Source organism: Panthera onca, chromosome B4, assembly GCF_046562875.1.
Source record: "Panthera onca isolate mPanOnc1 chromosome B4, mPanOnc1 haplotype 2, whole genome shotgun sequence".
Lineage (NCBI taxonomy): Eukaryota > Metazoa > Chordata > Mammalia > Carnivora > Felidae > Panthera > Panthera onca.
In genome coordinates this window covers 75,102,212-75,117,287 of record NC_138345.1, presented here as the reverse complement: position 1 = coordinate 75,117,287, position 15,076 = coordinate 75,102,212, and the positions used below count along the sequence as shown (strand labels likewise).

Sequence of the window (15,076 nt, the reverse complement as noted above, 5' to 3'; positions counted from 1 at the left end):
ACATAAAGGAGGGTGGAAAGTAAGAAAGTAGAACCCAGGGGGATCGTTTTCCACAAAATGTGTTATTTACCACTTTGCCTGTATAGCTGTGTTTGAAACTTCTCAAATAGGCTGCTTCTTGCTATCTCGTATGTTTATGTCAGATATCACCTTAAAGAGAAGTGAAGCAGGAAATTGCATTTTCTGGGTCATTTAAAAAATAATCACAAATAATTATCACCATCCATCCTATGATTTTTGGCTGAAGTTTATGCTCCTGTGAATTCATTTTACTTAAATTAGCGTTTGCCTAAATTTAAGATTCAATCAGTTCTGAGAGGCAAAGAACATCAATTCCATTATAAATTATTAACTTGTTTAGATATAATAATCTTATATCATTTCAAGAAGACATTCCAAGAAAAAAGTCTCAACAGTTACCTGTTTGGTGAAATCACACAGAAAATATTAGTTGATTATATACATGACTGGATAGACAGATTAATGAAGATAGGATGAAAGGCAGGTCTAGTGCTGCAAGGCAGAGATGGTCTGGGTAACTATTTTTGGAAATATAGAACCTTTGATGTTCTGAGGCCACCTGAAATGGGAAGAAGGGCCAAATTCTTGTGGTCTGTATGCATGGAAGACAAACTTCAAATATGTCAATATTTTCCTTAAAATCTTCTCTGATTTCTGCTATTTCGCTTCCCCTTTAACCACTAATATTGATGACCAGAGTTGATGGAGTGGTTAATAATATCAGAAAAGTAAATTATTTTTAGCACATGCATTTAGGGTCTAAGAGAAGAAGGAGGATCTCAGACTACTGAAGTCTATCTACTATGATGTGCTTTTACCCATTCCTCCCCAGACTGAGAACCTCTTAGCTCCTGGTTTCAGTTTTCCAGACCGATGCAGATTCCATAGTCGCTGTAGACTCAATGCTAGAGAGCATAGAGAGGATTTATTTAGTAGATGCTAGAAACAGTTGAGGATAAGAGCCTCAAAGGAGAGAAATATCCACAAAGGTCCTAGTGGTTGTAACTTAGTCTGCAGTACAAGCAAAAGATGATGAGAGAACTTAAAGCAAAAGGAGTTGCCTAAGACAAGTAGGTACAGAAGACTAGATAAAAACAGAAACTGGAAATCTCCAGAGGGGAATGTGGGGAACCTTTAGAGAAATCATAGAGGTCTGAATTTTTCTGGCACAAAAGTCATCTTCTGGCTCTAGTCTTACCATAGTATAAGAAGTCGTCTTTGGTCAGGTGTTCACTATGCACAGGAGAACCACTATTTCTCTAGCCTAATTTTAGAGTGCATACATATTTTCTATTCACAAGCTTCCAGGAGGGAAGGAAAATGTCTACTCTCACTCACTAAATACAGTGGGAAACATTCAAATTCTGAAAGGAGCACAAGAGAGACTTCTCTCATGTCATGTCAGACCCAATCACAGAGGCTACCACTCACTTATCTTTCTGAGTTTATACACTGGACAAAGAATATCAGTGAATTGAGTGATTTTCAGATACAATCTAGCTGAAGGGAATCAGATAGTCTGGTGGATCTCAGCAGTGCAAGGAAGCTGTAATCCCTGAGGTCATGGTCTGAAGCCAGACTTTAAGCTCATTAACTGGAAGAGTGAAGTTTGTAGAAGTCCTAGGGGATTCTCACAGATATAGGCTATAGAACTTTAGGGATGAAGTTTTAACTGGCCTTTGAAAGTAGGCAAGCTGGGAAGTCTTTTCCTGCTGGCCACTTATTAGGAAATTATTAAGGAAGGTATATAGTGAGATATAATTAACCTAACAGGTGACTTTCCCACATCATAAGGAACTGTATCTTTAAACAGCTGGGCCGAACATTTTCTAATTAAATCTATTAAAAAATCAGAAACGGTTACTTATTCAACTATCTGACTCATTGGATGCATCTGTGAAACCTCATTCTATGCAGTAGTATGGCAAAGAGCAGTGTGGAGACTAACATGATCCCAGGTCCAGCCTCACATCCTCATGGGAGGCATCTTTATCTCTGAAGATGAGTTGTTGGACATTAATGAGAAATTTCTCAACTTATATGAAATTTTTTCTTTAAAATGTTTCTATTTTTGGAGTCTGGGGAGGGGACAAAAAAAGTTTCCATTTTTATTAAAAAAATTTAAACTTGAGATATAATCAACACGTAACATCGTATAAGTTTAAGGTATAAACGTGTTGATCGATACATTCGTATATTGCAATATGAGTGCCATTGAAGTATTAGTTAACACCGAATAATTATAATATATAATATATAATCATAATTACTTAGTAAATTAAAATATATATGTCACATAATTATAATTTCTTTTTTTTTTGTGGTGGGATCAAGAGCTAATCTCTTAGCAAGTTTGATGTTTGTAACAACACAGTACTGTTGCCTATAATCACTGTAAGGAATTTTAGATCCTCAGGGTTTATTTATCTACTGGTTGCAAATTTGTATCCTGAAACAAAATCTATCCAATTTCTCCATCCCCTCAACCTCTTGTAACCACCATTCTATTCTCTCATTTTACAAGTTTGGCTTTTTTTACATTTCATCTGTAAGTGATATCATACAGGATTTTTCCTTTTCTGTCTAACATATCTCATTTGGCATAATGCCTTCAAGGGCCATCCATATTGTTGCAAATGGCAGGATTTTCTTCTTTCTTGTGGCTGAATAATATTCTCTGTGTGTATGTATATATGTGTGTGTGTGTGTATGAATGTATATATTATATGTATATGTATATATATTATCATCTGTGTATATGTATGTGTGTATACACACACATATACATATAATATATACATCTTCTTCATATGTTCTTCCACTGATGCACATTTAGTTTGTTTCTGTCTTGGCTATTGTGAATAATGCTGCAATGAATAAGGGAGTGCAGATATCTTTTCCAGGTATTGATTTCATTCCCTCTGGGTATATACCCAGAAGTGGAATTACTACATCATATGACAGTTCTATTTTAATTTTTTGAAGAACCTCCATACTGTTTTCCACAGTGGCTAAACTAAATTACATTCCCACCAACAGTGTACAAGGGTTTCCTTTCCCCCACAGCCTCACCCTCACTTGTTTTTTTGTTTTGTTTTGTTTTGTTTTTAATTTACATCCAAGTTAGTTAGCATATAGTACAACAATGATTTCAGGCGTAGATTCCTTAGTGCTCCTAACCCATTTAACCTATCCCCCCTCCCACAACCTCTCCAGTAACCCTCTGTTGTTCTCCATATTTAAGAGTCTCTTATGTTTTGTCTCCTCCCCCCCCCCCCCCGTGGTTTTATATTATTTCCGCTTCCCTTCCCTTATGTTCATCTGTTTTGTCTCTTAAAGTCCTCATATGAGTGAAGTCATATGATGGTTGTCTTTCTCTGACTAATTTCACTTAGCATAATATACTCCAGTTCCATTCACATCGTTGTAAATGGCAAGATTTCATTCTTTTTGATTGCCAAGTAATACTCCATTGTATATATATACTACATCTTCTTTCTTTCTTTTTATTTATTTATTTATTTATTAATTTATTATTTTTTTAATATATGAAATTTACTGTCAAATTGGTTTCCATACAACACCCAGTGCTCATCCCAAAAGGTGCCCTCCTCAATACCCATCACCCACCCTACCCTCCCTCCCACCCCCCATCAACCCTCAGTTTGTTCTCAGTTTTTAACAGTCTCTTATGCTTTGGCTCTCTCCCACTCTAATCTCTTTTTTTTTTTTTCCTTCCCCTCCCCCATGGGTTTCTGTTACGTTTCTCAGGATCCACATAAGAGTGAAACCATATGGTATCTGTCTTTCTCTGTATGGCTTATTTCACTTAGCATCACACTCTCCAGTTCCATCCATGTTGCTACAAAAGGCCATATTTCATTTTTTCTCATTGCCACGTAGTATTCCATTGTGTATATAAACCACAATTTCTTTATCCATTCATCAGTTGATGGACATTTAGCCTCTTTCCATAATTTGGCTATTGTTGAGAGTGCCGCTATAAACATTGGGGTACAGGTGCCCCTATGCATCAGTACTCCTGTATCCCTTGGATAAATTCCTAGCAGTGCTATTGCTGGGTCATAGGGTAGGTCTATTTTTAATTTTCTGAGGAACCTCCACACTGCTTTCCAGAGCGGCTGCACCAATTTGCATTCCCACCAACAGTGCAAGAGGGTTCCTGTTTCTCCACATCCTCTCCAGCATCTATAGTCTCCTGATTTCTTCATTTTGGCCACTCTGACTGGCGTGAGGTGGTATCTGAGTGTGGTTTTGATTTGTATTTCCCTGATAAGGAGCGACGTTGAACATCTTTTCATGTGCCTGTTGGCCATCCGGATGTCTTCTTTAGAGAAGTGTCTATTCATGTTTTCTGCCCATTTCTTCACTGGGTTATTTGTTTTTCGGGTGTGGAGTTTGATGAGCTCTTTATAGATTTTGGATACTAGCCCTTTGTCCGATGTGTCATTTGCAAATATCTTTTCCCATTCCGTTGGTTGCCTTTTAGTTTTGTTGGTTGTTTCCTTTGCTGTGCAGAAGCTTTTTATCTTCATAAGGTCCCAGTAATTCACTTTTGCTTTTAATTCCCTTGCCTTTGGGGATGTGCCGAGTAAGAGATTGCTACGGCTGAGGTCAGAGAGGTCTTTTCCTGCTTTCTCCTCTAAGGTTTTGATGGTTTCCTGTCTCACATTCAGGTCCTTTATCCATTTTGAGTCTATTTTTGTGAATGGTGTGAGAAAGTGGTCTAGTTTCAACCTTCTGCATGTTGCTGTCCAGTTCTCCCAGCACCATTTGTTAAAGAGACTGTCTTTTTTCCATTGGATGTTCTTTCCTGCTTTGTCAAAGATGAGTTGGCCATACGTTTGTGGGTCTAGTTCTGGGGTTTCTATTCTATTCCATTGGTCTGTGTGTCTGTTTTTATGCCAATACCATGCTATCTTGATGATGACAGCTTTGTAGTAGAGGCTAAAGTCTGGGATTGTGATGCCTCCTGCTTTGGTCTTCTTCTTCAAAATTACTTTGGCTATTCGGGGCCTTTTGTGGTTTCATATGAATTTTAGGATTGCTTGTTCTAGTTTCGAGAAGAATGCTGGTGCAATTTTGATTGGGATTGCATTGACTGTGTAGATAGCTTTGGGTAGTATTGACATTTTGACAATATTTATTCTTCCAATCCATGAGCAGGGAATGTCTTTCCATTTCTTCATATCTTCTTCAATTACCTTCATAAGTTTTCTTTAGTTTTCAGCATACAGATCTTTTACATCTTTGGTTAGATTTATTCCTGGGTATTTTATGCTTCTTGGTGCAATTGTGAATGGGATCAGTTTCTTTATTTGTCTTTCTGTTGCTTCATTGTTAGTGTATAAGAATGCAACTGATTTCTGTACATTGATTTTGTATCCTGCAACTTTGCTGAATTCATGTATCAGTTCTAGCAGACTTTTGGTGGAGTCTATCGGATTTTCCATGTATAATATCATGTCATCTGCAAAAGCGAAAGCTTGACTTCATCTTTGCCAATTTTGATGCCTTTGATTTCCTTTTCTTGTCTGATTGCTGATGCTAGAACTTCCAGCACTATGTTAAACAACAGCGGTGAGAGTGGGCATCCCTGTCGTGTTCCTGATCTCAGGGAAAAAGCTCTCAGTTTTTCCCCGTTGAGGATGATGTTAGCTGTGGGCTTTTCATAAATGGCTTTTATGATCTTTAAGTATGTTCCTTCTATCCCGACTTTCTCAAGGGTTTTTATTAAGAAAGGGTGCTGGATTTTGTCAAAGGCCTTTTCTGCATCGATTGACAGGATCATATGGTTCTTCTCTTTTTTTTCGTTAATGTGATGTATCACATTGATTGATTTGCGAATGTTGAACCAGCCCTGCATCCCAGGAATGAATCCCACTTGATCATGGTGAATAATTCTTTTTATATGCTGTTGAATTCGATTTGCTAGTATCTTATTGAGAATTTTTGCATCCATATTCATCAGGGATATTGGCCTGTAGTTCTCTTTTTTTACTGGGTCTCTGTCTGGTTTAGGAATCAAAGTAATACTGGCTTCATAGAATGAGTCTGGAAGTTTTCCTTCCCTTTCTATTTCTTGGAATAGCTTGAGAAGGATAGGTATTACCTCTGCTTTAAATGTCTGGTAGAACTCTGCTGGGAAGTCATCTGGTCCTGGACTCTTATTTGTTGGGAGATTTTTGATAACCGATTCAATTTCTTCGCTGGTTATGGGTCTGTTCAAGCTTTCTATTTCCTCCTGATTGAGTTTTGGAAGAGTGTGGGTGTTTAGGAATTTGTCCATTTCTTCCAGGTTGTCCAATTTGTTGGCATGTAATTTTTCATAGTATTCCCTGATAATTGTTTGTATCTCTGAGGGATTGGTTGTAATCATTCCATTTTCATTCATGATTTTATCTATTTGGGTCATCTCCCTTTTCTTTTTGAGAAGCCTGGCTAGAGGTTTGTCAATTTTGTTTATTTTTTCAAAAAACCAACTCTTGGTTTCGTTGATCTGCTCTACAGTTTTTTTAGATTCTATATTGTTTATTTCTGCTCTGACCTTTATTATTTCTCTTCTGCTGGGTTTAGGCTGCCTTTGCTGTTCTGCTTCTATTTCCTTTAGGTGTGCTGTTAGATTTTGTTATTGGGATTTTTCTTGTTTCTTGAGATAGGCCTGGATTGCAATGTATTTTCCTCTCAGGACTGCCTTTGCTGCGTCCCAAAGCGTTTGGATTGTTGTATTTTCATTTTTGTTTGTTTCCATATATTTTTTAATTTCTTCTCTAATTGCCTGGTTGACCCACTCATTCTTTAGTAGGGTGTTCTTTAACCTCCATGCTTTTGGAGGTTTTCCAGATTTTTTCCTGTGGTTGATTTCAAGCTTCATAGCATTGTGGTCTGAAAGTATGCATGGTATAATTTCAATTCTTGTAAACTTATGAAGGGCTGTTTTGTGACCCAGTATATGATCTATCTTGGAGAATGTTCCATATGCACTCGAGAAGAAAGTATATTCTGTTGCTTTGGGATGCAGAGTTCTAAATATATCTGTCAAGTCCATCTGATCCAATGTATCATTCAGGGCCCTTGTTTCTTTATTGACTGTGTGTCTAGATGATCTATCCATTTCTGTAAGTGGGGTGTTAAAGTCCCCTGCAATGACCACATTCTTATCAATAAGGTTGCTTATGTTTATGAGTAATTGTTTTATATATCTGGGGGCTCCGGTATTCGGCGCATAGACATTTATAATTGTTAGCTCTTCCTGATGGATAGACCCTGTAATTATTATATAATGCCCTTCTTCATCTCTTGTTACAGCCTTTAATTTAAAGTCTAGTTTGTCTGATAGAAGTATGGCTACTCCAGCTTTCTTTTGGCTTCCAGTAGCATGATAAATAGTTCTCCATCCCCTCACTCTCAATCTAAAGGTGTCCTCAGATCTAAAATGAGTCTCTTGTAGACAGCAAACAGATGGGTCTTGTTTTTTTATCCATTCTGATACCCTATGTCTTTTGGTTGGCACATTTAATCCATTTGCATTCAGTGTTATTATAGAAAGATATGGGTTCAGAGTCATTGTGATGTCTGTATGTTTTATGCTTGTGGTGATGTCTCTGGTACTTTGTCTCACAGGATCCCCCTTAGGATTTCTTGTAGGGCTGGTTTCGTGGTGACAAATTCCTTCAGTTTTTGTTTGTTTGGGAAGACCTTTATCTCTCCTTCTATTCTAAATGACAGACTTGCTGGATAAAGGATTCTCGGCTGCATATTTTTTTGTTTAGCACACTGAAGATATCGTGCCAAGCCTTTCTGGCCTGCCAAGTTTCAAAGGAGAGATCAGTCACGAGTCTTATAGGTCTCCCTTTATATGTGAGGGCACGTTTATCCCTTGCTGCTTTCAGAATTTTCTCTTTATCCTTGTATTTTGCCAGTTTCACTATGATATGTCGTGCAGAAGATCGATTCAAGTTACGTCTGAAGGGAGTTCTCTGTGCCTCTTGGATTTCAATGTCTTTTTCCTTCCCCAGTTCAGGGAAGTTCTCAGCTATAATTTCTTCAAGTACCCCTTCAGCACCTTTCCCTCTCTCTTCCTCCTCTGGGATACCAATTATGCGTATATTATTTCTTTTTAGTGTATCACTTAGTTCTCTAATTTTCCCCTCATACTCCTGGATTTTTTATCTCTCTTTCTCTCAGCTTCCTCTTTTTCCATAACTTTATCTTCTAGTTCACCTATTCTCTCCTCTGCCTCTTCAAGCCGAGCTGTCGTCATTTCCATTTTGTTTTGCATTTTGTTTAAAGCGCTTTGTGACTGTTCCTTAGTCCCTTGATCTCTGTGGCAAGAGATTCTCTGCTGTCCTCTATACTGTTTTCAAGCTCAGCGATTAATTTTATGACTGTTATTCTAAATTCACTTTCTGTTATATTATTTAAATCCTTTTTGATCAGTTCATTAGCTGTTGTTATTTCCTGGAGATTCTTCTGAGGGGAATTCTTCCGTTTGCTCATTTTGGATAGTCCCTGGAGTGGTGAGGACCTGCAGGGTACTTCCCCTGTGCTGTGGTGTATAACTGGAGTTGGTGGGCGGGGCCGCAGTCTGCCCTGATGTCTGCCCCCAGCCCACCGCTGGGGCCACAGTCAGACTGGTGTGTGCCTTCTCTTCCCCTCTCCTAGGGGCGGGATTCACTGTGGGTTGGCGTGGCCTGTCTGGGCTACTTGCACACTGCCAGGCTTGTGGTGCTGGGGATCTGGCGTATTAGCTGGGGTGGGTAGGCAAGGTGCACGGGGGCAGGAGGGGCAGGCTTAGCTCGCTTCTCCTTAGGTGACCCACTTCAGGAAGGGCCCTGTGGCAGCGGGAGGGAGTCAGATCCGCTGCCGGAGGTTTGGCTCCACAGAAGCACAGAGTTGGGTGTTTTTGTGGAGGGAGCAAGTTCCCTGGCAGGAACTGGTTCCCTTTGGGATTTTGGCTGGGGGATAGGCGGGGGAGATGGCGCTGGCGAGCGCCTTTGTTCCCCACCAAACTGAGCTCTGTCGTCCGGGGGCTCAGCAGCTCTCCCTCCCTTTGTCCTCCAGCCTTCCCGCTTTCCGAGCAGAGCTGTTAACTTATGACCTCCCAGACGCTAAGTCGCGCTTGCTGTCGGAACACAGTCTGTCCGGCCCCTCCGCTTTTGCCAGCCAGACTCGGGGGCTCTGCATGGCCGGCGAGCCGCCCCTCCGCCCTGGCTCCCTCCCGCCAGTCCGTGGAGCGCGCACCGCCTCGCCGCCCTTCCTACCTTCTTCCGTGGGCCTCTCGTCTGCACTTGGCTCCGGAGACTCCGTTCTGCTAATCCTCTGGCGGTTTTCTGGGTTAGTTAGGCAGGTGTAGGTGGAATCTAAGTGATCAGCAGGACGCGTGGTGAGCCCAGCGTCCTCCTACACAGCCATCTTCCCTCCGACCATTATACTACATCTTCTTTATCCATTCATCCATCGTTGGACATTTGGGATCTTTCCATACTTTGGCTATTGTTTATAAGGCTTCTATAAACATTGGGGTGCATGTGTCCCTTTGAAACAGTATGCCTATATCCCTTGGATAAATACCTAGTAGTGCAATTGCTGGGTCGTAGGGTAGTTCTATTTTTAATTTTTTTGAGGAACCCCCATACTGCAGCCAGAGTGGCTGCACCAGCTTACATTCCCACCAGCAGTGCAAAAGAGATCCTCTGTCTCCACATCCTCGCCAACATCTGTTGTTGCCTGACCAACACTTGTTATCTCCTCTTCTTCGTGATAGCCATTCTAGTAGGTGTTAGGTGTTTTGATTTGCATTTACCTAATGATTAGTGATGTTGAGCAATCTTTCATGTACATGTTGTCCATTTGTATGTCTTCTTTGGACAAATGTTTATTTAGGTTATCTGCCCATTTTAAAGTCAGGTTGTTTTGTTTTTCTTTTTGGTTATTGAGTGGTAGGAATTCTTTATACAGTTTGGTTATTAGCCTCTTATCCAGTATATGGTTTGCAAAAATGTTCTCTCATTCTGTAGGTTGCCTTTTCACCTCATTGATGGTTTCTTTGCTGGGCACAGGCTTTTAGATTTTTGCACTTTCGGTGTCACATCTAAAAAATCATTGCCCAGATTAATGTCAAGGAGCTTCTTCCTTATGTTTACTTCTAGAAGTTTTACAGTATCAGGTCTTATGTGTAAGTCTTTGATCCATTTTGAGTTAATTTTTGTGAGTGGTGTGAGATAGGGGTCCAGTCTTGTTTTTCTGCTTATAGTTATCTGGTTTCCCAGCACCATTTGTTGAAGAGGCTATCTTTTCCCCATTTGGTGTTCTTCGTTCTCTTGTCAAATATCAGTTGACAGTATATGCAGAAGGTTAATTTTGGGCTTTCTATTTTGTTCTATTGGCATACATGTTTATTTTTATGCCAACACCATACTGTTCGATTATTATAACTTTGTAGTAAAGTTGAAATCAGCAAATGTGATGCCTCTGGCTTTGTTATTCTATTTCAGGATTTTTTGGCTCTTTGGGGTCTTTTGTGGTTCAATACAAATTTTAGGATTCGTTATTCTATTTCTGTGAAAAATGCTTTTATTTAGGTAAATGCCCAACACCAGTGAAATCACTGGATCATATCAGAAAACTATTTTTAATTTTTTGAAGGACCTCCACACTGTTTTCCATAGTGGCTGCACCACTTTGCATTCCCATTAATTGTGCATAAGGCTTTCTTCTTCTCCACAACCTTGCCAACACTTGTTTCTTGTGCTGAGTTTAGCCATTCTCATAGGTGTGAGGTGACATCTCATTGTGGTTTTGCTTTGCATGTCCCTGATGATGAGTGATGTTGAACATCCTTTCATGTGTCTGTTGGCTATCTGTATGTTTTCTTTGGGAAAATGTCTGTTAATGTCTTCTGTCCATTTTTAAAAAAATATTTATTTATTTTTGAGAGAGAAAGAGACAGAGCATGAGCAGGGGAGGGTCAGAGAGAGAGGGAGACACAGAATCCTAGGCAGGCTCCAGGCTTCAAGCTGTCAGCACAGAGCCTGACACAGGGCTTGAACCCACAAACCCCAAGATCATGATCTGAGCGGAAGTCAGATGTTTAACCAACTAAGCTACCCAGGCACCCCTTCTGTCCATTTCAATTAGATTCTTATTTTGTGTGTGTGTGGAGTTGTCTAAGTTCTTTATATATTTTAGATATTAACACTTTATTGGATATGTACAAATCAGAGTGAAAAGTAGGATATCAATACATATAGTATAGACATGGAAAAGATAATAAAGTGAATATTATGAGCCACTTTAATTGCTAACAAATCTGAGAATTTATGTGACTGGGCCAATTTCTCTAAAAACACATTTTTTCCAAGTCTGGCAGAAGAAGCAGAGGTCTGAATCATTTAATAGGTATTAAATAACTTGAATTCATTATTTAAAAAAAGCTCTTAGAAAGAAAACCCCAATCATATCAGTTTAATAGTGAATTCTTATGAATATATGAAGAAGTAACAACCAATATTACACAATTCTTCCACAGAATAGAAAAGAGAGGATGCATCTTAATTCTTTTTATGAGTCTATTAAATCTTGATAATGAAACCGATGTGAAGTTTTACCTTTAATGTTTACTTATTTTTGAGAGAGACAGAGCACAAATGGGAGAGGAGCAAACAGAAAGGGAGACACAGAATCCAAAGCAGGCTCCAGGCTCTGAGCTGCCAACACAGAGCCTGACGTGGGGTTCGAACTCACAAACCATGAGATCACAACCTGAGCTGAAGTCAGACACTTAACCAACTGAGCCACCCAGCTGCCCCGTGAAGTTTTATCTTTAAAAATCAACTAATAGAATTGACCTTTCTAACTGATAAAATTAGAAAATCTAGATGATAGCTCAATAGATACAGGAACACCATTTGATAAAACTTGACATAATTTATGCATAAAACACTTAACAAACTATGAAAAGGAAAGAAAACTTTCTTAATCTGAAAAAGTTGATCTACAAAAAAAACCCCTTAAAATTAAGGAATGAATTTAACAAGTTCACTGATACATAAAAATAAATTATATTTTTCCATACCAATAAAATCACACATAGAATAACATTTAAAAATAATACCGCTTAAATAGAGTTAAAAAACATTAAATGCCCAATAATACATTTCACAAAAGGTACAAAAACCCTCTATAATAAAAGCTATAATATATTTCTGAGAGAAATTAAAAAGACCTAATTAAATGGAAAGTTATAACTTGGTTAATTGGGTGACTCAATATTGTGAAGATGCCAGTCCTTTTCAACTTGATCTATAGATTCAGACACAATCAAAATCCTGGACGTTTTTGCTGTTGATAAGCTGATTCTAAAAAATTGTCTGAAAATACAAAGAACCAAGCACATCCTGAAGAATTGTGTTACAAGGAACCCTTCTACTTCCAAACTTCGAAGGCTGTTATAATGATATAATAGTAAACATAGTTTGTTATCGGTACAAAAGCAGACAAACTAATCATGGAACAAAATGGAAGAAGATTCAGAAACAGACCCACACATATATATGATTTATGATAAAAGCAATATTACAGTGCAGTGGGAACATAAATGGTGATGGGTAAATGCATTTCCATTTGGAAAAAATGAATCTTGACCTTTATCACACATTATGCACAGAAAGCAATTCCAGGTGAATTATAATAAAGCACTAAAGCTTAAAAAAAACAGAATATTTTCATAAACTAAGAGTAAGGAAAAAAATTTTAACACAGCACAAAAATAGCAAGTATATTATAAAGGAAAAATGATTACTTGGGGTTTATTACAATTAAGAATTTCTCTTCATCAGAACAACATTAAGAGAATGAAAGTCAATCCACAGGGCAGCAGAGGAAAGGGTGCTTAGCTTTATTAGCCATCAGAGAAATGCAAAGTACAGCCTTAAATGTAATCACAACTCACCCACTAGAATTATGAAATGAAAAACATAAAAATACCATGTGTATTTTATGGAGCAACTGGAATTCTCATAAACTACTATGGGAATATACAATTTTACAACCACGAAGGGAAAGTTCTTGGAAGTATGATGTATACCCTATTATCAAACAAAGCCATCTCTAGGTGTATACTAAAACAAAGCAAAACAAAAGTATTTATGCTCATTAAGGATGTGTACAAGAATACTGACAGCTATACTATTCATAATAGCCATAAACCAAAACTACACAAATATCTTTCAACAGTAAAATGGGTGAATAAATTATACGTTCACACAGTGGAAAATAATGCAACACTGAGAATAAACAATGAGCAAATACATTATACCTGAAGAGTTAGCTCTCTAAGTGCAATATTGAGTAAATTAAATCAGGCACAAAAGAAAAAGAAATAGATGGTATGATTCCACTTCTATGAAGAACAAAAGAAGACAAAAGTAATATATGGTATTGTATTACTTGTGAGGGTGGGATCGTGTTGCAAAGGGGGACTTGATTTGGTTGCCAGCTTTTTGGTCATATTCTCTTTGAGAAAATTTATTGTGTTGTATACTTATATTCTGTATGTCATATTTTGGTAAAAATAGGTCAAAAATGATTCATGTTTATATATTATTGAGACTGCTCCATAATTTGTTCAATTACGATCTCTATGTATAGAAAAAAATTAGAATAAGATATACTGAGTCTGGGTGTTAAATTATATACTAAGGCATCTGTCAGCATTTAACAAGATAGGCATTCAGCCAATTTTACTTAACATAAATTCAACAGATATCTGCATGCATGCAGTTCTAGCCTAACACCTAATCATCTCCATCCAGTTTGCTACCTGTACTATTGCAAAAACTTTCCCAAGGTTCTTCTCAGTGCATTTTTAACCTCCTTGTTTTTCAGGCTGTAGATGAGGGGATTCACTAGGGGAGTGACCACACCATACTGTATGGAGAAGATGAGCTCCAGAGGTGAGCCTGAGGTTGGCATGAGATAACGGAGGAAAGCTGAGCCATAGAAGAAGCTCAATGCAGTGAGGTGAGAGGAGCAGGTGGAGAAGGCCTTGCTTCTGCCTGAGGTGGAGCCGATGCTCAGGATGGTGGAGACTATGCGCACATAGGAGAAGAAAATCAGGAAGAATGTACCACCGCCATGCAGGAGTGTAGAACAGACCAGGACAGTGAGGCTGGTAGAGACATCAGAGCAGGACAAAGGGAAGAGGGAGGGCAACTCACAGCTATAGTGATGGATGATTTTCGCTTCACAGAAATCCAAGTTCATTGTCAGGGGGGTGTTAATGAGTGCATCTAGAAACCCCAGGCTCCATGAGCCCCATACAAGCTGCATATACAGCTGATTATTCATTACCTGGCCATAGAGGAGTGGGTGACAGATAGCAGCATAACGGTCATAGGCCATTGCTGAGAGTAAGCAGACTTCTGTTCCTCCAATGTCAAACACAAAGAAGGCTTGAGCCAGGCAGCCCCCCACTGAGATGGTTTTGCTCTGAGACAAGAGGTTCTCCAGCAGCTTGGGCACTATGGCAGTAGATAAACAAAAGTCCATGAAAGAGAGGTGGCTCAGGAAGAAGTACATAGGTGTGTGGAGATGGGGATCTTCCCTGATGAACAACAGCATCGATAGATTTCCCATTATAGTAAAGAGGTAAATCCCAAGGAAAAGCACAAAGAGCAGAACCTGGACGTGGGAGTCAACAGACAGGCCAAGGAGGATGAACTCTGTGATGGTGCTGTGGTTCCTCAAAGCCATTTAGAGGGAATATTCCCTAGAAGTAAACATAGGCAAAAACTTAAACCTCTGATGACCACATTCAATTACCAGAGGAGGGGGGTTTGAACCCAACTAACTTATATTTAATATTTGCCCTCATTGAATCTTTGGATCCTCTCTTCCCATACAGATATTCTGCTTCATCTGAATGGGTCAATCTCAGTATGATATTATCCTATAGTTGATATTCTATCTCAGAGATTGCTGAAGAAATTCACAAATTTTTAAAAAAATGTTTATTTATTTTGTGTGTGAGAGA

The 15,076-nt window shown here is 38.8% G+C and overlaps 1 protein-coding gene across 1 annotated transcript; it reads right to left on the bottom strand.

Moving 5' to 3' along the window:
* Positions 1-13,869: 13,869 nt before the first annotated feature.
* On the bottom strand, positions 13,870-14,799 carry LOC132660332 (olfactory receptor 8S1-like). Its single transcript, XM_060604349.1, has one exon. It carries the CDS (start codon positions 14,794-14,796, stop codon positions 13,870-13,872), a length of 927 nt encoding a protein of 308 aa, XP_060460332.1. The 5' UTR covers positions 14,797-14,799.
* Positions 14,800-15,076: the final 277 nt, after the last annotated feature.